This window comes from Terrapene carolina, unplaced genomic scaffold (assembly GCF_002925995.2).
Source record: "Terrapene carolina triunguis isolate 2854851 unplaced genomic scaffold, T_m_triunguis-2.0 Scaffold35022, whole genome shotgun sequence".
Classification (NCBI taxonomy): domain Eukaryota; kingdom Metazoa; phylum Chordata; order Testudines; family Emydidae; genus Terrapene; species Terrapene triunguis.
The window spans coordinates 8,606,570-8,630,896 of record NW_020699373.1 but is presented as its reverse complement, the minus strand read 5'-3'; the positions used below and the strand labels follow the sequence as shown (position 1 = coordinate 8,630,896).

Below are 24,327 nucleotides of genomic sequence, written 5' to 3'. Positions count from 1 at the left end.
AACTATTAAGGGTCATTTGATTTCTCTCTCCCTTTCCCTGTTTCAGCTAATCAGGAGGTGCAGGAAAACCAACCCAACCCAAAGGCCTACATTTGAGCAAGTCAAGAAATTATTGTACAAGATGAATCCTAACAAAGTTAGTCCAGTTGACATGATGATGACTCTGGTAAGCTTAATAGAGTCTTAACCAAACCAGAAAACAACCCAGGCAGGAGTTAACATACCCACCTGAAACTGCTGCCAGCTCTCCCTTCTAATCACTTGGAATGGTCTTGTCCTTTGATGTCATGCCCTTTGTTTGCGAAGAAGAATAACAATCACTCATTGACCTCTAGTAGAATTAGCTGTAGCTTGAGCTATTGTGGAAGCTACAGTTAACTTTGAGCCCCAGGTTCCATTCTAGCCCCTTTCCTTCAGTTCAGTTCTCAATTTTGTTTGGGGCTGAATTAAAAAAAAATAATGTGACAACATTGTTTCTTAAAAATGCAGGTCTGGAAATCCTGTCCTCCCTCCTCAAGTGCAGAGCTCCCCAGCTGCAGCAGCAGTTGAAGCCCAATTTACTATATATCAAGAGCACAGCTCTCCAGAAGCATCTTGAGTGCTATTGCGCAAGGCTTTGGTGGTGGGAATCGGGCTAGTGGCTCCACCATCTATTGCCACTCAGAGTAGGGGTGCATAAGCCACAGCATGGCCTAATGCAGCTCTGTGATCAGTTGGTGGCGGCTTGAGACTTAGGTCCTTATGTGGTCCCTGCAGAGGGTTTCAACGCACATCTCTGCAACTGGTACTATCCCGGACTTGGCTCCCAATAATTATGTAGAATTTGAAAGCAATGGGGCAAATTCTGCCTTCAGAAGAATGTGATCTTACTGTTTTCCTGTGGGAGCCATGAATGTACCTATGGACAGAATTTGGTCTAGAAAAAAATAATCTAGACCAACTTTTGACCTGTGCCCATTTAAATGTTACCAAACCAGAACCAGCCAAATGCTGAACTGCCTGCCGTTTATAGACATGAACACCTTAGTGAATGGATTATATTATGGAATCTGTTTGTCCTGCTTAGATGGAGAAATACAGCAAACACCTGGAAGTAGTAGTTGCAGAACGAACCCAGGACTTAATGCATGAAAAGCAGAAGACTGATCGTTTATTATATAGTAAGTCAATCATATTACAGAAAATATAGGGTATTCTGAGCAGTAATAATTGAAATTTAGCTTTCCTAGTGGCAAGCAATGGAAGAAACTACCTTTTAATAGGTAATCCTTTAATAGAGTTCCTCCATGCAAGATTCAATAGATATTTATCATTTCTTTATAGTTCTCCCCCCCAAAATAAATACTTTTACATTGACTAGTTAATATTCCAGCTTCCTCAACGTTCTGAGACCCTCTTCTGTTGCTGAGAATGTCAGCTTGTGCAGTTCCAGGCATGCTGGAGGATCCTGGGGAGCTCATCGAGGGGTTGGGTTCTTTCGTAGATTGTGCACTATAGAATTCACAAGAGGATGGGAATGAGAGGACAGACAGAGACAACAAGGGAGAGAAATCAGGAAGGAGAGAAGGGAAAAAGGAGAGAGAAATGAGGGAGAGAGAAAAGACCAGAGATGAAATACACAGGAGAAGAGGAGACAGAAGGCAGGAAAGAAAAGACAGAGGAAAACAAAAGAGAGGTAAAGAAAGATAGAATCAGTGATGGGCCTGGTTACATCTAGACTTCCCCTGACTTTGGAATGTTTAGCTCCCAAGCTTTCTTCTAGCCCTGTATCGATCCAGGTTGACAATCTCGCTTTATGCTCTAAAATAGGTATGTTACCCAAGCAAGTAGCAGATGATCTGAGGCAAGGAAAACCTTCACAAGCCCAAAGTTACGTAATTGCCACTATCTTTTTCAGGTAAGTGGGAATGGGTGGATTTAGGACTATAATTTACTTGCACAAAACAATTGTGGTCAAGTCACTTTAAGAGAGGAGGCAAATAATGTCCATGAAACACAAACATTAAACTTTTTATTTGAGTGAGACCATAATGGAGGTTTGCAAATTTCCACCTGTGGAAAGGAGTGCTGTTAAAATGCAATGGATGAAACCTTCATTCCAGGCACATAATTTCTATCAAAGCTGTGATCACTGGTGGGAAAATGGCAAAATTTTCCTCAGGGCAAATTTGTGAATTTCTTTGAAAGGTCACAAAAATTTTTATGTTAAAATGAATGAAGTGGAAAGTGAGACTATCACATGGCTGCAAGTCTGGCACTCGGTAATACATCGCCTCTAGCAGTTAAAAGAAATATTTATTGCCCAAGGTTGGACTAAGTAAAGACATCAGGATCGGTCCCTATGGAGGAAAAACAATACATACCTCAAACATGTTTTCACAGACTTTATTTGGCTTTTGGCATTGAACAGCATGGTAAAAGGTACAGCGGTGAGTCGCTGTCCAACAATTTAAAGAGCCAGCGGCTCAGTCCATGACAGAGGTAGGATATTACGTCCACTTTTTCTTGTGTGCATAGTCTAAAACCAAGGACCTTTTATCCACAAAGTCTGGTGGTAGGTGAAAAATTGTCTACTCCGTTGGAAAGTGAAGCTGACTTAGTTCTGTCCGGTCTTTGGTACTGATGGAATCTCTTCTCTGCCTAAGCAAATGTTTTAAAGAGGAAAATCCCCAGCCAGAAAGAGAGACTTCAAAACAAACAGAATGAAAACACAAATTCAGGGCTGGATGTTGGGGGGTGGAGGGTCAATACCTTCAGCTGAGAAAATAGTACTGCATGGGAAGATGTGCCATTGTGCTCATGTTTAACCAGAACACCTGACTGGATGGTGTTTAGCCAAACACCTCACTGGACAGTGTATGTTCTCTTGTTGTGCCTTACCAGTGACATTGTTGGCTTCACTCAGCTATCCAGCACCAGCACACCTTACCAAGTGGTGGACTTCTTAAACAAACTCTACACTACCTTTGACGAAATCATAGACAACTATGATGTCTACAAGGTGGAGACGATAGGAGATGCCTGTAAGTTCCCTGTGCTGTGGGCAAGTGGGGATTTCATAAGAGGCTTAGGAGAAGAAGGGCTCAAAGCATAAGAATGAACAGTCCAGGGGATATGAATAGCTCATTGCCACATTAAGGACCAGAATAATTACATTTTGAGAGGGGAGAGTTCTAACACCACCCTAACGATGAAGGTTCATTTCCCCCCCTACATGTCCATAGTATTCCATTAAACCTGATGAAAGGAGAGAAGTGGGTGGAGATGAACAAATCCTTCTGTGTTTGATTTCTGTGACCTGCAGGGTCCAGTCTTAGATGCTGACAACAGATCAATCGCGGCTGGTTCACTTGATGGCTTGTGCTTTACAGAAATGTGTGACTCTCATATGAACCAATGCCAACAACCCATCCCCACCCCACACCTTCTGCCCAAGACTCCTTCTCCCAAATGTTATCATTGCTGTCTTCTCAAGCAGGGTGTGGTAGCCTTATCCTCCTTCCTACTCTGTATGGAGCTGGAGGCTCTCTCTCTGGGTTCTTTAGAAAAGACGCCACTCATTCTTTCCCCCATATTGTAGGTTTGCAAGGGGTGGCTGCCACTTAAAGACTACTCTTGCAACAAATCTTCCAGGATCTTGCGGGCAATGGACTCTGAACCCTTAAATGTTAATGGTAGTGATGAAACACCTCTTGCTGCAGCAGCTGTTGCACACATTAGGGATCCCGAACATCTTAGCTAGCATTTGGTTACTCAAATGGATTCCTTAGCCACAGAGCTAGTGACTATCTCTGCCCTTGCTGCTCAGTGTAGGAGCCAGTTTCAGAAGGAATGGGAGAGGACTCCTGAGGGATTTGGGGTTCCTTGCCATTTCCTGGTGACCCCCACCCAAAGCTAGAAGAGCTGATACCCTCCGTGAGGCACTGTGCCCCTTCTCCAGAGTCCTTGAATGTGGGGAGGGGTAAGAGGGAAGTCCAAAGTTTTGCACAGCTCTAGAAATTAATCACTCAAAATATTATACTGTGTTTTCTGTCCTGGATTTGTTTCTGGAGGTTTTTGCCCTAAACTTAGAGCTAACCCAGTGTGTGAAAAGGAAATAGGATTTTTTAGCTAAGGCCAGCATCCTTCTAACAAATGCCTGTTTAAAACGACTCATGTTGAAGGCTGATGAGGCTGTATTTTTGTTTTGAGACATGGTCGTGTCGGGGGTACCCAAAGAGAACGGTATTCGTCATGCCAGTGAAATAGCAAGTATGGCTCTAGACCTGGTGGCCGTGTGCAAGACATTTAGGATTCCGCACAAACCCAACACCCAGCTAAAGATACGAGCAGGAATCCACTCAGGTATGTGGCTATGCTGCCATCTGGCAAATGTTTGTAATAGCGTCTTGTCTATGTAAAGATTGAGCTGAATTTTCAGCCAGGGGCTGAGCCCCAGGTAGATGCACCTTATCCTTAGAATCCAAGATCCTGTGACAAGGCAGTTACTGCTGAGTGGCAACTGTTGAGTTTTTAATGGCCCTCACCATCCCTCTGACATGGATGCTTTTGCAAAGAGCGCCCCACCAGCCAAACTGGGAGGAGCAGAGCCCACTTGTGCCTCACAGAAGGAGAGAGAAAGCTGGTGCTAATACAGGCCAGGGATGGTAATTTTGTTGCCATTGCTAGTCCCAGTTAGTTTGTTCGTGATCCCAAAAGAGTTTTTTCCTCACATCCTTGACTCAGCTCCCACACTTATGCTTTCTCTGCTTCCTGATCTGGGTCACCATCTGATTTTCCCACTCATCTGCATGCCTGGTTGGCAATACGGAGTCTGGATTAGACCAGCACTCATGCTGTGATGCTCAGCACTTTGGAATGCGGCCCCAACAAGACTTTTAGCCCTTGTTATTGCAACAACAGAGCAAACCCTTCTCAATTTAAAGCAGAATGGGCTGACATCACAGAACCAAAGCTAAGATTCAGTAGAGATACCTAGGAATAGAAAGTTCCTCTGCTATTGTCAGCAATATATGAGCTTGGTTCCTGCTCTTGCTTTTCCAGATGCTTAGTGTGTGCAGGGCCAGCCTAAGGTATTTTTTGTGGGGCGTAGTGTGAACAGCTCCCGTGGAGACTCTGTCATGGGTCCACTTACCACAGTGGTGCCTCTTTACAGGGATTAGCTCCGCCAGCCAGTATGCCCTCTCCTGATGGTGTCTCTCCCATCGTTGTCTCAGCCTGCAGATCCGCCTCAATCCAAGTACCGCAGCATCCTCTTCATGACTTGGCCCTCTGGCCATGTCACCATATCCATGTTTCCTCTTTCCAGGAGGGAAGTATCTCTGTCAGTAGTCCAGACACTTCCCCAGTGGCGAGTGGGGGGTCCCAGACCCACCCACTACTCCGGGTCCCAGCCCAGGGACCCTGTCAATGGCAACCACGTGCTGCATCTCCTCAACTCCCCTTATGACTGCTATGCTTTCCTGGGCCTCTTCCCGGGCCCCCAGCACCTGCTCTGCCCTCACCTCAGAGCCTTCAGGCACTGCTCTGTCCAAGGTACTAGCACTCCTTCCTCTAGCTAGGAACACACTCTTCCCTCCTTGAGCTCCAGACAGTTACTCACCCTGCTCTGCTCTGCGGCCCTTCTTATATAGGCCTGCTGGGCCCGGATTGGCTGCTTCTCACAGCCTCCCTCCTATTGGCCACTTCCTCACACAGCCTCCTTAGGCCTCTTTTAACCCCTTACATGCCAGTGTAGGGCAGACACCCCATCACAGACCCATCTAGCTCTTTGCTCATCTATGACCAGGGCCTCCTACCCAGACCCTTCTGTGTACCCATAGCAACTCCTGCCTGACTGTGATCCCTCCATCCCAGCCCCTACCCTGCTCATGAGGATCTTGGGCTTCTAGTGACTCACCTACATGGACCTGGAAGTCAGTAGTGGAGGTGAAGCACAACTTGTCAAATGCAGGGGATGATTAGGACAGTATCAGCATTTATACCTTGTCATGGTGCAATGCAACCAGACTGGACCACAAATGGGGAACTGGGGACACTGGACCAGAGCTGTGTGTGGCACTGGGCCCTGTGCAACCACTGAGGTTACATGAGCCTAAGGTCCATTCTGAGTGTGAGTTAAAAACATCTCCCAGAATATTTGGCTTTCTTTCCTTCAATAGGGCCAGTTGTAGCTGGAGTTGTTGGAACCAAAATGCCCCGGTACTGCTTGTTTGGAGACACTGTCAACACAGCTTCCAGGATGGAGTCCACCAGTGAGGGTAAAGAAAAGCCAAATGCTGGGGCAATGCTTAGCACATTTTAATGAGTTGTGGAGAAACCAAGGGCTGAGTTCTGAGTCCAGCCCTGGCTTAAGAGGGTGCAACTCCCAACCTCAGGAGGCTTTTGACTTGAGGGCTCAACTGTGCAGCCAAGATCCACAGACAGAGGGGAACCTACATGCATGGCTTTCCCCTCTTGTGAAAAAGGGGGCTCCACTACCTTGTGACAGCCTCCCCTCTTCCTCCAGGCCCAAGAGAGGGGTCTCCAAGGGTCCAGAGCTCCTTGCAGGAGATGGGGCAGGCTGCAATCAGGCCCTGGAGATGCATAGGATTAGCAGGGAATGTTCATTGTTCGTCCTCCTTCCCTGCACTCAGCGGAGCTCATCGCAGAACTATAATATGTTCTATGGCCCACCCTCCTCAGTGTAACTTCCCTTTAAATGGGGACTGCTAGTGACTACAGAAAGTTTGACAACCTGGCTCCATTGGAACTGCACCCTCAGTCAGTGGAGGTGGGGGAAGTCTGTTGCATGGGGAAGCAAACCCTGTTGTCCAGCAGAATGATCAGGAAGAAATCTTCATGAGAAAATCTGCGGACAGAGTTCTTCTTCTTCAGCTCCTGCCAGGGACTGACAGAGTCCCGAGTTTGGTTAGCAAGCTTTATCTTTAGCTGAGCTGAAATCTGATTTGATCCAAGCTCCAGGGGCCAGAAAAAGCTAAATGAGCCAAAGCTGGGCTTTTTTTTTTTTTAGACATATTTGTTCCTCTAATCCACGAGAGAAAGAAGGTTACATAGTTTTGTTGGATGGGGTTACAATGCTTTTCAAATGTATTAAAACAGGGCCATTTTCCAATATATTTTAAAGGGCTGTTCCACTCCAAAAAGTGACTCTCAAAATTGTCATGATGGGGTTTAATATGTCCATTGTGCCTTACTGATTCCATATCAAATTTACCCAGTTTACAAATTGAAAGTGTGTTTCCTCCCCCATCCTAACTGCTAGCCTTGCAAACTCGACCCATGGATCTGAGAGTCAAGCTGGGTTCTTTCCTTCTCACTCATCATCACTAGTATGAAGATTCTGCAGAACAAATTATGCCCTCAGTGACATCTGTTCACCCCCATTGTCTTCAACTCATGCTCTCAGTTATGTGTGCAACCTCATTAGCCTTCTGTCGATCTCCCAGTCTGCTCCCTTCCTCTTCTCCCTTTGCACTCTCCTGGAGTGAACTCATTTGATACCATAGGCTCAGCTACCACTTTTATGCTGATGACTCCCAAATCTTTTTCTCCATCCCTCCCATTTCATCTTCTCTTCAGTCATGTATCTCTACCTATCTCTCACCCCTTCTTCTGTATGTCTTATCAGCACCTCTAACACAGTGTGCTAAGAAAAAGCTTATCATTTTATGACCCTTAATCCTCTCCTCTTTCCATGCTTCTTTCGGAATAGTCATCTGAGGATTTCAAATAGCTTTACACACTGTAGTAACTAACCCGGAGGACCTCACAGTGATAGGTTAGAAGTATTAACTTCCGTGAAATCCAGAATTTCCATCCTGTGTGGACATAACATTTGTTTCTGTTCCAAATCGGGATGAAATTTCAAAATATCAAAACTTTTTGTGGGGCAAATAGTTCAGAAAAGTTTTCATTTGGAAATTATGGAAACATTTTATTTCAGCATTTTTCAATCTAAATGAAATGTTCTGAGATTTCTGAATCAAAATGCTGTGGAAAAATTTGATGTTAAGGAAACTGTTTTTTTCTGTCAAAAAAATCATTTCAGTGGAAAAATCCTCCCACCCCCAGTTCACGAATCATCCCCATTTTTACAAATAGGTAAATTAAGTGTCTGGTCCCATGTCACACAGAGAATTAGTAGCAGAAGTGGGAATAGAACCCAGGAGTCCTGGTTCCCAGTCTCCTGCAATGGATGAGACAATAAGCATTTTGCATGAGTATAAATCCTTCCTTGGTTAAAGAAAAGATCATGTTGCCAGAATAATTCAGTAGAAGTATTTATACAGTTACAGGAGATGGCACCTCCCCCCTCTTTTTATTTATTTATAGGCTTGGAGGCAGTGGGTGGGTGGAAATTTCTCTTAGCTTTAGTCTTTGTTCAAAAGTGAGTACACAGAAAAGGCTGTGGCTGTTCAGTGGCCACTGGCTAAAACTCCATATGGATTTCTTCCCTGTGAGATGAAAGGGTCACTTGTCAAGCGACTCCAGCCAGGCAGCTATAAAGAGCTGAAAAATAATATCGGATACAGGATGTGATGTGAAGTGTTTGTTGACAGTCACGTAGGTGTCCTGAGATGACTTACAAAGAGACCAAGGACCTTTCAGTTCATCTGTGAGCATTTCAAATAACATGGTAGTGACAGCCAAGAAATGAAAAGAGCTAGGTGTCATTCAATAATAATGACGCAGCCTGGGGGGGCAGATGGAAGTTTAGTCGCTATTCATTGCCGGCTAAGTCTTCAGTGGATAAATGGTTACAATAATATGGCAATTTCCCCCCCTTCCAGCTCTTAAAATACAATGCAGTTCAAATACGTACCAGCTGTTGGAGCAGATTGGAGAGTACGTATTAGTGTGTCGTGGGAATTTGCAAGTCAAGGTAAATATACAGCATTTGTGCTCAGCTTTTCAGAGGGGGAAAGTGTGAACTGTCTTCTGGAATGCCGTTGTTTTAATCCTTCATACCCTCCTCGCTCAGAGAAGGGCTTTACTGAATCTGAGCGGTGCCTCCAGCTGAAGAGGCCTGGATGGAGTTCCATGGAAGGATCACTCAGCGGAGTTTGCTCAAGGGTGACATAAGCTGCTCCCAGGCCCAGCCAACTCTGGGAGCGAGGGCCCAAACATGGGCTCCACACTCAGATTCACGGCTTGGCAAGCCGCCCTGCCTGCCTGCTTCAAATCAAACACGAGACTTGAAAATAGCGATAAACAATAAACGAACACAAACTTTGTGTTTGGAACCTGTCAATCCTAACGGCCCCCATTTTGGGAAGTAATTTCATTCTCTGTGGGATTTTCTCTTTGTGGTGAAAATGGACCTTGAATAATCACAACCTTTTGGAGGAATCTGAAGCCAGATCCAAAACTGAACACTGCAGGCAGCTTCTCTCGCTCTGTAAGGGGCTGATAGAAAACCCTTGGCCCTGGACTTTGAAGGGTGTGAAATCTAGAACCCATTTTTTTCCATTTTGGGTCCATATCTGTCTGGCTAATTATCCTGCCATGTGAAGCATGCAGGTAAACGTCAAAGTGTCCCACAGTTTTGCTTTGCGAAAACAATTTATTTCCATGGCCTCGCTCTGAAACAGGCCCATGCCTATCTACACCACATGGACAACTGAATCCTGGGACCCAGTTACCACACCATTTCCCACTGACCCAATGACAACATAATTACGGTTTGTACTGCGGGTGGGACCTAACCATGTTGCAACCATGTCTCACAACCAGGCTAAAGGTCTGGCCTGGCCTCAGGACTTGAGCTAAGGCTTTGACCTCAATCATGGGATATGGTAAAAACACAATTAGATCCAACCCACACTACAGATTGTCATTGTCTGGTAAGTGGATGAGAAGAAAAGCCTGTGATAATGGCATCCCCTGATTGATTTGTATTTGTATCTGTAGTGTTGACAGACCCATAATTAAAATTAGTGAAACTTTCTCAGAGATTAAGTGTTTTTTCCATCATTAATAGACGCAATAGTACTGGCTAGACCACTCGACTGGGACTCGGGATCTGAGTTCTATTTCTAGCTCTGCCACAGGCCCGCTGGGGGATCTTGGCAAGTCATTGTGTCTCTCCAGGCCTCAGTTTCCCTTTCTGTACAATGGGGTAATGATACTGACCTCCTTTATAAAGCACATTGAGATCTACTAATGAAAAGCACTATATAAGAGCTAGGTGGTATTATTATTACACCTTGATTTATTTTCCTCCACAGGGGAAAGGAGACATGGTGACATACTGGCTAGAAGGAAAGCAGAATATTGCCATCCAGAAGAGAGCACCCATCACTACCACAACCTCTCAAGACCCTGATGGAACTACTTTCAGTTTGATTCCAGGAGTCTTGCCCAGTGATCCTCTCTCCAGCCCAGCTTAAAGGGCATGGGTAGATGTTTAGTTGTTCCAATTTCTCCTTGTTTTCAGTCTTTTAGATCTACCTGGCAAACTTCTCCTGTGATCCAGGAGAGCCTGAGATATTTGAAAGCTTCCATTGCCATGCCACACCTAGAGGCAAAGCAAGAAAATAGATGCTGCTCCCCCACAGCCTCTCCGGATGTATGGACAGTCATTAATCAAAGCTCTCTCCCTTAGTCTGACGGGAACAAAAATAAAGAAGTAAAACAAATCACTGGTGACGACAAATGTGTGGATAATTAAGGAATTAAATGGATTCTTCTGTGTCACCAGCTATCCAGAGACCGGGATCAGATCTGTACAGCTGTCGCTTGGTTTTGGGGGGGAAAGCCCTGCAAACAGCCCCCATTATTAGACTTGGCACAAGCAGCAGGCTGGAGATGCCAGAATATTAACTCCTCTCGTGGTGAGAAGGAGAAAGGGGAGGCCGTGCTATTTAGTGCCAGGGTGGTGATAAACCTCCTGGGATTAATTTGTTTAATGTTTTGAAAGGAGGGATTGAAATGTGGACTTTGCTAGAAGTGAAGGCCAGGTAGAGTAGGAGGGAACAATCTGGCCTAGTGGATAAAGCATTGGACTAAAAGAACTCAGGGTGTCTGGCTTCTGTCGTTAGCCATTGGAGTGACTTTGTGTAAGTCAGTTCACCTGTCTGTGCCTCGGTTTCCCCATCTGTAAAGCATGGATGATACTAACCACCTCTGTAAAGTGCTTTGAGATCTAGGGATGAAAAGAGCTGGGGATTATTAAATAGGAGAAAGAATGTTTAAACAGTTCATGTCTTAGGCTGCTGCAGGAGCTCTCTGGAATGCTGGTCTGACACTCTTGGGTCAAAATCCACACCCCGAGTGACATAGTTATACCGACCTAACCCCCGGTGTAGACAGTGCTACGTTGACAGGAGGGCTTCTCCCATCAGACATAGATACCACCTCTCGGGGAGGTGGAGTACCTAAGCCAATGGGAGAAGCTTTCCCATTGTCGTAGGTTGTGTCTTCACTAAGCCTTACAGCGGCACAACTGCGTCACTGCAGCGCTGTAAGTGTAGACAAGCCCTAAGAGAAAACTCTCTATAAATCTCCATGTTTGCTGATGGAGATGGGTTTGCGCTAGTGGCTTCTCATTCAAGCTCTGTCAGAGGTTATTTTCTCTGAATGCGAAGTACGCTGTACAATGTGTGCTGTATGCTGTTTGGGACTCTACGGTTTCTTTTTTCCAGACTACAGATTTATTTTAAATGGCAGCAGATTTTCTCTACCTTAGAAAAGTTTCACCAGCTTAACTAAATTTATTCCAAATCAATCTGGATACACCCGTGCAAAACCCTAAAGTAAGCGTACTTAAACCAGTGTAAATCAATTTAAATTAACTGGGTAATTTACTGGCTCATGCCCCATGTAATTAGCATATTTTTATATTAAATCTGTACTGTGCGATCACGGAGATTAAAATTAAAAGGTATTGCTGAGACTGAAATTTCTTATTTAATTGGAAAGCACACGCAATAGTAATAGCAGCTGACTTTATTGAGTGAGATTACAATATACAGTCTGACAATTCTTTTTTAAAGTATTTTTCCATTTATCTAAACTTTAAATGTTAAATTTGCATACGTTCCAAATTTTATAATATAACCACCAATAAACTCAAACTCCAAGTCAACCACAGCATTGTAACATCCTTTAACACATTGAGTTCCTCTGCTGTTCAGCCAAAGCCCCATTGATCTGAATACCGTGTATGTTCCTGAAACACTTTGATCTACACCATTGCATCATGCATTATATATTTGGCATTACACTTTCACTGAATTAACATGTTAAAAATTAGAAATTATAGAAAGGGACAGATCACAGGCCTTTTAGGAGATGTGAATTTGTTACCATTCACTCTATCTATTGCATATTCATTTGCAGAAAAGTTGCAATTGTTACTCATCTATGTTATACTAATGTAGACTGCTAGGATTAAAGGACATTATAATGAACATTTTCTGAGTCCAGGTTATTCTAAATATAAGTCAGTTGTATGATCATTTGAGTTTGTACAATGTTTGTGTGACAGTGCTTAGGAAAATTGTTGGACTGACAGCTGTGGCTATTGAGGACATATCTTTGGGTTTGGTCCAAAGCCTAATGAAGTTAATGGGAAGACTCCTGGTGACTTCAGAGGGCTTTGGATTGGGCTGTTTACTTGCAGAAGAAGATGATCATGGACAACACCATTGTAAGCATCCCTCTGTTGCTTTGTCAATAGCTCTCGCCCCTATCTTGAATGGACCACCTCTGCAGTGATAGTTTTCCATAGCTCATTGAATGACTGGTAAGACTTCTAGAAAGGCTTTGATTAGTGTCAGTTGTGCTGATGGCATCTTGATTAGTGTCATTTATGCAAATGGTTCTTGTGATGTGGGTATTTGTCTACTAGGAAATGGATGTACAGTACAATGTGAAATACAAGTTGCAGTGTTCTCAGATGATTTGGCAGGTACTCGGGGTTTACAGACATACCTTGATAATAATGTTTAATGGATTTGGCCAAAACTGCATTGCCACCTATCTCCCCTCACCCCCAAAAAGATCTGTTTTATTATCATGACTGATAGGTCTCAAACCGACATTCACAGAGTTCATGGAAACAACCACACTCCAACCCTCCCCCTGGTAGCCTGCTAACAATGACTTACCTGGGACCCATGAAGCCTCACCCCAGTGTAAGGCTCTGCCCCTGAGGCCCAATTGGTGGAGTCCTGGAGCCAGCAGGAACAGGCAGCTGTCTGAACAACTGGGCTCGCCTCACTCCACACTTCCTGCTCTTGCTACTCGATTTCCTGGCATTCAGACCCGGCTTGACTTGTGGTTCCTGACCTCCAGTTTGTCGCCTGCCTCTGACCCCCTGATATCCTGAGCTGTCCTGTCTCCGGTTCCCGACACGTGGTTCTGATCTCCAGTTTGTCTCTTGCTTTTGATCTTCCGATATCCTGACTCTTGACTCCTGTCTCATGACTGCGGACTCTGCCTCCGACTACTAGGCCTGGCTGCCCATGACCCTGCCGTGACATTCAATGTTATATGAGCGCCACATTTGTATTGGAAGTTACATAGGACCCAGTCCTGCAGGGTGCTGAGCAATTAATGGAGCTGCTGAGCCCTCAAGCCAATTAAAAATGAATTAAGTAGCCACATGATGCCTTATGGGATCTATCATGCTTAGGGATGATCTGGTTGAAAATGTTACATTCAGCATTTTACAAAGTTGCTGAAAATCATACTGTAAACTCATAGGGCCCCAATCCTGCAAACGCTTATAAATTTGGGTAGATTCACAAACACATGAAGTAGTTCTATTTAGGATTGGTTGTAACAATGAAAAATTTCCACACACAAACATTAAACAAAAAGAAAAGTTTTTGTATTGCTTCAAAAGTCACTTTTTCATTGCAAACCACACAAACCTAGCTCTATGTCCATTGAGTTAAATGGGGCTGTACACATGAGTAGTTACCGCAAGAAAAACTCAGGGTAATTCTATTATATCTTCCACCAAACAGATAACCCACATAACATCACACCACCAGAAAGTATAGCCATAGGGCTTGATCCGGCTCCCACTGAAGTCAATGGCTAATGTCCCACTGGCTGTAATGGTGCAAGCAGGGCTGATGAGAGGGGGACAAGGGGAGGACAATTGTACCAGGCCCCAAGCTCAGGGAGGTCCTCAAAACATCTGTAACTGAGGTGAAATGGGAGGGGTGAGGCCCTAGTGAACGTGATGTACCAGGGCCCCAAATTTCTCTCGAAGGCCCTCGGTCCAGGGTGACCAGTCAGAAGTCAAATTACCAACCAAGTGCCCTGATATGAGACTCTGTAAATCTCTGAAGAGCTAAGTGCTCTCCTATGACACAGATCTGTGAACGATCAGCTTGTGCTGAAGTTTTTGGGTATGTCTACACCCAGCCGCTAGTTTGGCGGCTGGGAATCGAAGTTCTGGGTTCGACTTATCGCGTCTTGTCTGGACGCGATAAGTCAAACCAGGAAGTGATCGCCGTCGACTGCGGTACTCCAGCTATACGAGAGGAGTACCGCGGCGTCGACGGGGGAGCCTGCCTGCCGCGTGTGGACCGAGGTAAGTTCGAACTAAGGTACTTCGACTTCAGCTACGTTATTCACGTAGCTGAAGTTGCGTACCTTAGTTCGAATTGGGGGGTAAGTGTAGACCAGGCCTTTGTGTAGAAAGGGGACACAATAGATGTTACACTTATACAGGTCGGTGATATTTTCCTCCTCTTTCTTAAAATATCTATTGCATGTTTAAATTTGAAAGTAGATGGATACTGGGCATTTCCAGTGATAGGGCCTGATCCTGAGAGGTGTGGAGTACCCCTTGTGAGGTGCTGGGCACCCTCAACACTCTCTCCCAAGTGGGAGGTGAAGGTGCTCCATTGTTACTGGGGGCTCTCAGCCCATCACAGGATTGGGCCCTCCGTGTTTGCAGTCATAGGAAAACAGCACATACGGACAACAAGAATACCACTCTGTTTTTATGAAGTGTTGATTTTATATATATTATATATTCTGATGACTATTTATTACAATTTCATCTCAATACAGGCTATGTACAGGTAATGATGCACACAGGCATCGGAAATAAATAGTATGATAAAAAGCAGAAAAAGAATTACAAAATTATGTAATATTTAACTAACCTGTGTGAATGCTGAAGAGTAGATGGAACAGTCAAATTATAAAATAATCACCAATGTTGTAATTTTATTGGTAAGTCAATTTTCCAGGTTTAGAAGTTCCCAGAGTTTATTCAGTCAAACTTAACATTGGGAAAATTTTCTTTCTTTCTTCAAACAGAGCACCTAGCTTCTACTGAAGACTTGGTAGCAACTACCTAACATTTAAATGTCATGTTGATATTTTCTATAGGTACTATAAAACCAAAGATTAGCTCCTGGGATATGTAGGCAGACCTAGCCTAGAGTGCCTCCCTAACAGATCTGCAGCTCTCCAAATAAGGAGGATGAAGCAGCTGCTCCAAAGAAAGGGACCCAATGTCAAGAGCCTTCCAACCATTCTGGGAAACTTTACAGAGCCAGACTGAACCTGACTATGCAGCACAAATCTGATCCTGCTCTCATACAATTCCATGGTAATACTCCATTGGCTTCAGTCATGCAGGACGGAGCCCCATTTCTGTGTGGATAACTCCTGAGACAGGAGTCAGTGGGCTTTCTATACATGGACAGCCAGAATGTCAGACCTGTGGTGCCACGCAGATCACTCACTCTCTCCCTCCCCAATAACTTCCTGGTCCTAGCCAAGTACGCTTACCTCCTGTGTTTTCCCTTTCTTCTCCCTGAGCAACTGGCCCATACTGACACCCCTGGCATGAGCTTTGATCCCTAGGTTTAAAACAAATATTCAAAAGCACTTTTCCTCCTCAGAGTTATAAATCAATCCTTTTCACATTCAAAACAGCTCTGTGAGTTTGGTGTTTGTAGAAGCTGTTGGCTTGAAAGCCCTGAACAGCAAAGTCTTTTGTAAAGCCACAAAGCTCTACTAGAAGGACTATCAGTGCAGGCTGCTCCATACGCATATCATAGAATATCAGGGTTGGAAGAGACCTCAGGAGGTCATCTAGTCCAACCCCCTGCTCAAAGCAGGATAAATCCCCAGACAGATTTTTTTTTCCACCCCAATTCCCTAAATGGAACCCTCAAGGATCAAACTCACAACCCTGGGTTTAGCAGGCCAATGCTCAAAGCACTGAGCTATCAAGGGCTTTTTATTTTTTTTTTTAATACAGATTACATTTTGACACTGAATTAAAGCATAGGCTGCCATTTGCCGTATTTATGAGTTCTGAAAAACAAAATACCTTCATCCCTGAATTTTAAAAAGAATTTTGTTTCTTGTGTGATTGCATCAGGTGCTTTATGATGCACCAGTTGTTGGCTTAGAGACTGAGCGGTGCTGAGAACCCCCAATTTCAGTTTACTTAAATGGGAGTAAGGAAGAGGCACACTCTCTGGGGATCAAATGCATATTTTACATTCAATCTGTGATGGATTAACCCTTTCTGTCACCCTGGGACTAGATGAAAAATGGGGCCTGCCCCAGCCAATTCCACCTAACGGCAAGAAGAAAGGCCTTGCCCCGGCCCAGAAAATCATACAGATGCTGCTGAATCTGGCAAAGAGATAGAACGTATACACAAAAATCCACTGACTGGAGTGGAACACGATGAAACCGACACAATGAAAACAGAAAAAATGATGAAGCCATGTATCCCTTTCTCTCACTTAGTGGATGGATGTTGCCCCTTATTTATGCTTGCTCTAGGTTTTGGCCAACCTGGACAGTACATTAAAGGTCAGATTTTCAAAGAGCTCAGATCCCATTCAGGCCCCTAGAGCAAGTGGCCAGGTTTCCCAAAACCTTCAGCAGATCCCAGTGTTTTCAATGGGGCAGTGTGGGGATTGGTTTTCAGGGGAATTGCTGGGCGCTAAGCACTTTAGAAAATCTTGAGTGAAATCTTGGCCCCATTGAAGAAAACAGGAATTTTGCCATTGGCTTTAGTGAGGCCCGTATTTCATCACTGGTTATAACAGTACAGTCCTGCAGCCTTTAAATTCCACATGTCCTGCAGGAGATATTCTGCCTGACAAGGCGTATGCTGTTGAATAACATTTGAATTCCTACCAGGAGATTCTCCTTTCCTAAATGACAGGTGGGATTTTAAAGCACCAGGAGTGTTGAGATGAACTCTGGATGTGGATTTAAACTTCCCCAAATCTTGCATAAAGGTCGGTGAGTGCATCTGACAGCAGAATCGGGTCAATACCCATAAGCTTCAGACCTTGTGTGTTACCTTCCATGCTTTTAAAAACAAAGGGAGCTAGAATCCACTTGGCTGGTAAAGGAAATGTAGTTCTGTCTCCTCTGCATTCTATGGGGCTGACAGACTCAGGGTAACCTCAGGCATCACTAGAAAAAACATCGCCTCTGAATATCATAAATAAACCCTGGACTGGATTTTTGCACTCGTTGAAAATGGATGCAGAATGCAAGAGCCTCTGGTCTCATAATCCCATGGGAAAGACAAGTAACAAACATCCACACAACATATACCTGTCCCCATGTACAGGGTCTGCAAATTAGAATCAGATTAAAAATATGAGGCATGCGGCGAAAGCCCCACACAGGGAGTTGACACAATACTTTCTAAAAAAAAAAGTCCTATTACATTTGATAGAAAACACTTCTTTAACTAGCACTGATGTTAGCAAATTGCAGAAACCCTTTACAGCTGGGAGGACAAAGCTGGATCATTTCAGACCAATGGTTTCTTTCAACCCGATGTGGCTGAAGCTTATTAACAAGGTGTGGAGGCGACTTCAGGGATTACTGAAGGTGCTCAACTCTAACAAATGGTACTCAGTACCCCATAAAATCCAGCCCCTGATGAGGCGTGGTTATGACCATTTTGAAAATGAGACCTAAAGTGACTTAATTACTGATCATCATTTATCTATTTATTTTGATTGCTAGTTATTATTAGTGATTAAAATGTCCATAGGAGCATTGCTGTGAACGACGCTTCACACATATGGAAAATACAAAGCCCATGCTCCAAGAAGTGACAGTCTCAACCAGCGTGATGATTTTATATCACCGTCTCAACTAGGCTTATGATGTAGGGACAGATTCTGCCACCCTGACATTGAGTAGTCCCTTATTCTATGAGTAGTCAGCTAGAAATCAGTGGGACTGTTCACAAACTAAGGTGCCATTCAACATGAGTGTCAGAAACTGGCCCTTAATGTAATAAGCCAAATTAGACTGCTCAAAACAAAGGCATGGGATGAGGGAAGGAGAAGAAATTACATTAACAAACAAACACAAAAATCACAAGGGGAAAGGGAAAAGTGCCATTGGGACAACAATATTTCTATAAAACTCAGATCAGTTGTATGGACCCAATCCTGAGCAGGACTCAGCACTGTCACCACTGACGTCAACTAGGAGTGGAGGGCGCTCAGCACTTGTTAGGATCAGGCCACACATTGTGTTTTTGTTTCTTTTGTTTGCTCTCTAGACAATGATGAGGTGAAGATACAATTACACTTGAGCATAGACTAGAAAAGTAATAGAGTATTATGGCTGCTGAAAAGGTTTCCTGGTTTTCTGTTAAAGAAACTGCCTGGTGTTTTGTAATGTAATCTGTGTGGATAAAAATGCTACAAACAAAATGAAATAAAATAATGCAACACTTCAAACTACATAATGAACACAGTTGATTTGTGCATCACTTTTACATTACTTCAGAAAAAAAATAATACCCACCAGTGCAGAAGTTACAATAAATGCTACCATAAAAATTATATTGTATCAATCTTAGAAATCTGTCTTAAGTGCTTAGCACCTGATCTCTACAAAGACAATTTACTATCCTGATCTTGCATCACTGAATCAATGAAAGTTTTGCTATTGACATCAGTAGATGCAGGATTAAGCTCTAAGAGATGAAGAACATTGCAGTTATGTTCACTGCTTTGACACTTAAAAAATCAAGGATGAAGTGAAATTTTAACCCAGGGAGTGTGGGTGTTTTATTGAGCTGGCAATGACATAAAGAGACTCACCTCCAAGTCACGAGTTTGAATCACACCCAGATTTGTAATGACCATGAGACAAATTCAGCTCTGAGATGAGCAGGAACAGCGCCATTAAAATCAATGGAATTGCTCCTCCTTCCACCAAAATCAAGGCTGATCATACAGGATGTAACCATAATATGACTGCTTGAGAGATAAATGTCCAGATTTAAAATACACTCACCAGCAAGAGAGGCCAAGAATTGAATGGCCAGAGAGATTAAACAACTCTCTGGTTTAAGAGAGACAGTGTAGATCAGGGAGGGAGGCACATTGACAGTCTTGCTGCTGCCTATGCTCTGCTTGTCTTGTGTGTAAACAGAGGGCTTTAATCTCCAGGATTATCAATTTGGCACTTTTCATGGACACTAAGGGCTTGAACCAAAGCTCACCAAAGTCAGTGGAAAGGGTCACAGTCAATCCAATGGGTTTTGGATCAGACCCTAGAGACACTTTTTTTTTTAAATGGCCAGATTCATCCCTGATTTCACTCTGTTCCGTTAATTAAGGGTAATACTGAACATGGGAAAAGGAAAGATTCTCAAGTAGAGAGATTTCAGAAAAGGTCTGTCCATATTCCTCTGGTTTCACATTCCTATTTGTGCTTATGTTAAATTACCTATAAATACTCTTTAAACTTAGCATGTAAAATCCTGGACCCATTGACTTCATTGGAGCCAGGATTCCACCCATAATCTTCACTATTTGTAACATTCATTTTTTTTAAATTGTGCGTAACTTTCACTGCCATAAAAATCTGCTTTCATTAATAAAAAAAGCAAAACCCTAAGGTCTAACAGTAAGAATGGAATATAGTGCATGACTCACAGTTGCTTGATTGCATATTATATCTTTGTCATGCCATTTGCCACTAGAATTTATTGCCTAACCTTATGAAAGACCTTTCTACTACATTTCAAATGTGTGGTTTGGCAGACAGCATTTAAACCTAAGCGAAAAAATCGTTCAACTTCTTCTTCCTACCTATTTGCAGAACTGTCCTAATCTGTGCTCTGCATGGGCTACTTATTTGCTACCAAACACAATGCAAGGGGTTGTTAACTGAGTCCTGAATTGTAGAGACTACAATGTAATCGGAGAGGTTGCCTTTCTGCTGATGGGCCTGATCTCAAGTGGTGCTAAGCACCTCTTGCACTATATTCAACAGCCTCAACTCCCACCGATGGGGGCTGAAGGCATGCAGAAGGCCTTATTCTGCACCATGGGAGTCCGTTGGATTTTAGCTATTGACTTAAATGGGAGCAGGATCTGGCTTTCAGCACCATCCCGGAGCTGCTCAGCACCTTGCAGGATCCGGCCCTAGATTCTGTTATGGTGATTACGATCTCTTGAGCTATTCTTGGAGACAATCCCTGGGGTGTCTCTGTCCAGGGCTGGAAGCTGAACATTTTCAATTGGGGGGCTCTCTCTGTGGGACTCATTTAGTCTGACAAAAGCTCAAGTTTTGCAAATACAAGTCCCTGAACTACACACCCCAGCAGCAAGACCTGTGGTGTGTTAATATTAACTGGCTGACCCTGACTGAGACTAACCTGCATTTGTTTTATTTGTCTGAATAGCACCCTGATGCCACAGCAATGGGCACTGTGTGAAAAATGAGTACATAAATGCGTAAATAAAATAAACAATGTTACGTTTAGTGCACCAGAGAGAAGCAGAGAAAGCCCACGCTGGGAAATCTTCCCAAACCTCCCTTTGGCAATCTCCTTTGAGCTGACTGTCTGTAACAATTTGAGAGCAGTTTCCAAATGAATGGACCCTCAGGATGCCTGAGGTTTCCTTTTATTTTCCAAATAATTGCACAGACATAATGAGGAGTTGTCCAGCTTTCAATCTCTCAGTGGAAAATTCCAGAGCAGTTTCTGCAGAATATTCCCAGGCTCCTGTTAGCCAGGGGTGGCTTCTTTTTACACTGGTAGTTCAATAAGTCTGTCTGGTACAAATTATGGTTTATTAAAAATAACTAAAGCAAGAACTGTTATTAAGACTTCCAACACGGAGAGACTTTTCAGAGCTGTGTTGAGCATTTTGTTATGGAAATCAAGGCTTTGTCTGTGAAATGCTAACAAATTATGTTATGCTTTAGCAAACATTTTTTCTAATAGTTTAACCCTTAGATTGGCTGTATAGATTACATATATATTATATTGTATCTATACTATCTCATATGGTAATATATATGTTAGATTATGTGTAATCTGTAGTACGTTTATGTAATTTGTTTTATATAGGTGTATGCAGTTTGCAGGCTCTGAAGGGTTAACCACTATGCTTTCATATCACTCAGGTCATGGTTCCAGTACTATGCATCTGTGATCAGTGAACTCATTAACAAAACATACAGCGTGGCTGTGGAAAAATCGTGCCAACCATATTTGTCTAGTCTCCCCCACCTTAAAAATGGCTTTCATAATATTGAATAAAATATCATTATTCAAGATCCATGGATAAACATCTGGAGTTTTTGAAGAGGTATGTGAAGATGACACTTCTCTAAGAGCCTGATCCAGCTTCTGTTACAGCCAGTAGGCGTCTGTTGACTTCAGTGGGAGTTGGATCAGGCCCTAAATCTCCAAGTGATTTTATATATATATATATATCTCTCCCACATCCAGTGACCCCTGCTGCTAAGTCTCTGCAATGATTTTATCAATCTCTTGTTATAAAGTACAGCTGTAAGTGCCAAACATATTAGAAAGGCTTTGGTGGATTCATTAACAAATAAGAATGAAGCAGAATAGCCTACCACTTGTACCTTTGATATGACTGCTGATAGATTTGCCTTCAAAAATTCTCTCTATCCTACTCCCCTTCCTTGACTCAGGAGGCTGGCAGGGTAATAGCCTACAATGTTGCTCTTTGATTTCCTAAAACAAGGTCATGTAAAATCTAATAAGAGCAGAAAACTGAAGTCAGACATTGGCTCCCTGATTTTGCCTGCCTGAGTCTAAGACTGATTGAACTGAAAAGCTTTTCTAACAGCTTAACATCAGGCAGCCAACTAATTCAACTGCACGTTGACTTCTATCAATTCCTTCAGAAATAAAGGAAGTGACACTATTCCTAAGATCCACTCATCCATATTACATGTTATTTTACATAGCGAGCTCCAGACTTTTGACTCTTGCCTTGATTTTAGCTGACAGTCAATGCCTTCATCTTGCCAACTTGTCTAAGAGCTCGGGTCTTGGGAGCGGGGGTGTCTGGACAAAATATTCAGCACTGACATTTTTTAAAATAATTAAAATTGATTTTCACAAAGAAGAAGGAGTTCTTAGCCTTAAACATGCTTATTTACTTACAGAAAGTATTTCAGGCACAAAAGGTTTGAGCATCAGTCACATACCAGGTTAAATTTGTAATAGTATGAGGAGTGTTCCATGCAGTGCAATCAGCTACTTTCCCCTATTAAGAGCTGAAAGATGTAGAGTCTGTAAAAATACATAGAGATATATAAAATGTGCATCATTCAAACTATAGTCTCATGGTCCGAGCTGACTCCAGTAGGGTTTATATAACAACAATATCTGTCGTAAGGGCTATTCTCCTTGTAGGAACAAACAATTATACTGTCTTTTGGAGCCACAAAAATGTTGTCCTCTGTGTCAGGGCAGGCAGCACTGTCCCAGGGAGGAGAACTCTTCTCCTCCAAGGCACTGTAAGTGGGACCCTCTCCCACGAGCACGTTCCCTGGCATCTCCGGGTAGCAGGTCTCCAGGTATCTCAGCATCTCCTCCTGGTCCACCCTTTTGATCAGGCTCTTGCATTCTCCCATGGTGGTGGTGGTTGTGGTGGTGGTGCAGATGGACACAGAGTCCTCTCCCTTCAGCACTTTCCTGTCCTGCAGGTATGCCTTCTTGGCTAGCTCATCGCAGCTGCCTTTGCCCGATTCCAGATCCGAGGGCGTTCTCAGCAGCTCCACCACTTCCTTGTCTTTCGCCTTTTTGCTGCAGGGACGCTTGTCGTCAGGCCATTTGGTGCAGCCATCTGTTTTCCTCGTTAGTGCAATGGCAGCTATGCCCGGCAAGCAAATAGCAGGTCCTATTGCCAGGAGGGGGATGTCTCCCAGGGTCTCCCCTTTCATCCCAGAAACGGTAAACATGAAGCCAAAAACAAGGAAGACGCTGACCAAAGCCACCACTAGTCCCGTCCTAGGGTTAATGTCGTCTGGTCTCATGGCTCCTCACACCATGCAGATCATCCGACCGCTCTCCTGCAAAGGCAGTGCCAAGCTGAGAAGGCTTATGAGCCTGCCTTTGAGAGCTTTCCTCTGGAGGGATTTGCTGCAATAAACAGACAATTAAAAAGTTTCCATAAAAAAAACCAAAAGCAGATCCTGTTTCTCTCGCCACCGTCTTCCAGGGAGAAATGGGTCAATGGGGAAATCCCATGCAGTCCCCCTAAAAATATCCCAGCGCTTCTGCCAGCCAGAGCAGGCTTCCCCGGAGTGAGGATGCTGCACCAGGCTAAAAGAGCTCCTTGTAATCTTACACGGACAGCCCCCAGGCCCTCCGAGGCTCTGTGTTGGATCCTAGGCCAGATCAGCCAAGAGGAGATGCATTAAGAGCAATTGTAGTGCATAAAACACGGAAGCAGTGAGTTATAGGGCATATGTGCGTGCATGTCAGAGACAGAGGGGGATGGACTTAGATCCTGGAAAGAGACAGAGACTCCAGGCTTCTAGTGTTACAGCCGATGAAAGAAAAGCCCAGGAACGGGCTAAGGACTGGGAGAAATGGGTCAGGGAATAGAAGTGTCCCAGGAGCTTCCATCACATGGGTATGGGAGGGGGCTTACTAGCCCCTCAGGGGAGTTCATAACTCAGCTGAGTTGTGCCGAAGTGAGCAGGTGCTCATGGGCGAGGAAAACACTGCGAATGCCTCCCAGAGCTTTGCTTTTCCGAAGGGGGGAGAAGGGGGGATCTGCTGGTGCCACGATCCCGTTGCTAGAGAGAGGGATCGCCGCCCTTTCCGAGCCAACGCACCCACAACGGGGCAGCGGCTGGGCATGTGACCTTCGCAGCCTGCTGGGCGCCCCGAGCTCGCGCGCCTGTCCCTGCAAATTCCCACGGGGGTGTTCCTGCAAATTCCCGTGTGTGTGTCCCTGCAAATTCCCACGGGTGTCCCTGCAAATTCCCGTGTGTGTGTCCCTGCAAATTCACACACGGGGGGGGGGGTGTCCCTGCAAATTCCCACGGGGGGTTTTCCTGCAAATT

At 44.1% G+C, this 24,327-nt stretch overlaps 2 protein-coding genes across 2 annotated transcripts in view; one reads left to right on the top strand and one right to left on the bottom strand.

Moving 5' to 3' along the window:
• The window catches only part of LOC112117248 (atrial natriuretic peptide receptor 2-like), a 39,631-nt gene extending 29,240 nt beyond the window's left edge, over positions 1-10,391 (top strand). Inside the window, exons 16-23 of the mRNA XM_024215171.1 lie at positions 47-166; positions 1,067-1,160; positions 1,810-1,897; positions 2,884-3,023; positions 4,192-4,344; positions 6,162-6,260; positions 8,793-8,884; positions 10,230-10,391. Of these exons, the coding sequence (XP_024070939.1) occupies positions 47-166; positions 1,067-1,160; positions 1,810-1,897; positions 2,884-3,023; positions 4,192-4,344; positions 6,162-6,260; positions 8,793-8,884; positions 10,230-10,391 (948 nt within the window). The remainder of the gene's footprint in view (positions 1-46; positions 167-1,066; positions 1,161-1,809; positions 1,898-2,883; positions 3,024-4,191; positions 4,345-6,161; positions 6,261-8,792; positions 8,885-10,229) is intronic.
• Positions 10,392-22,581: 12,190 nt separating this feature from the next.
• Positions 22,582-23,289, bottom strand: LOC112117237 (transmembrane protein 215). The gene has a single exon (XM_024215156.1). The coding sequence runs from the start codon at positions 23,287-23,289 to the stop codon at positions 22,582-22,584; it is 708 nt and encodes a 235-aa protein (XP_024070924.1).
• Positions 23,290-24,327: the final 1,038 nt, after the last annotated feature.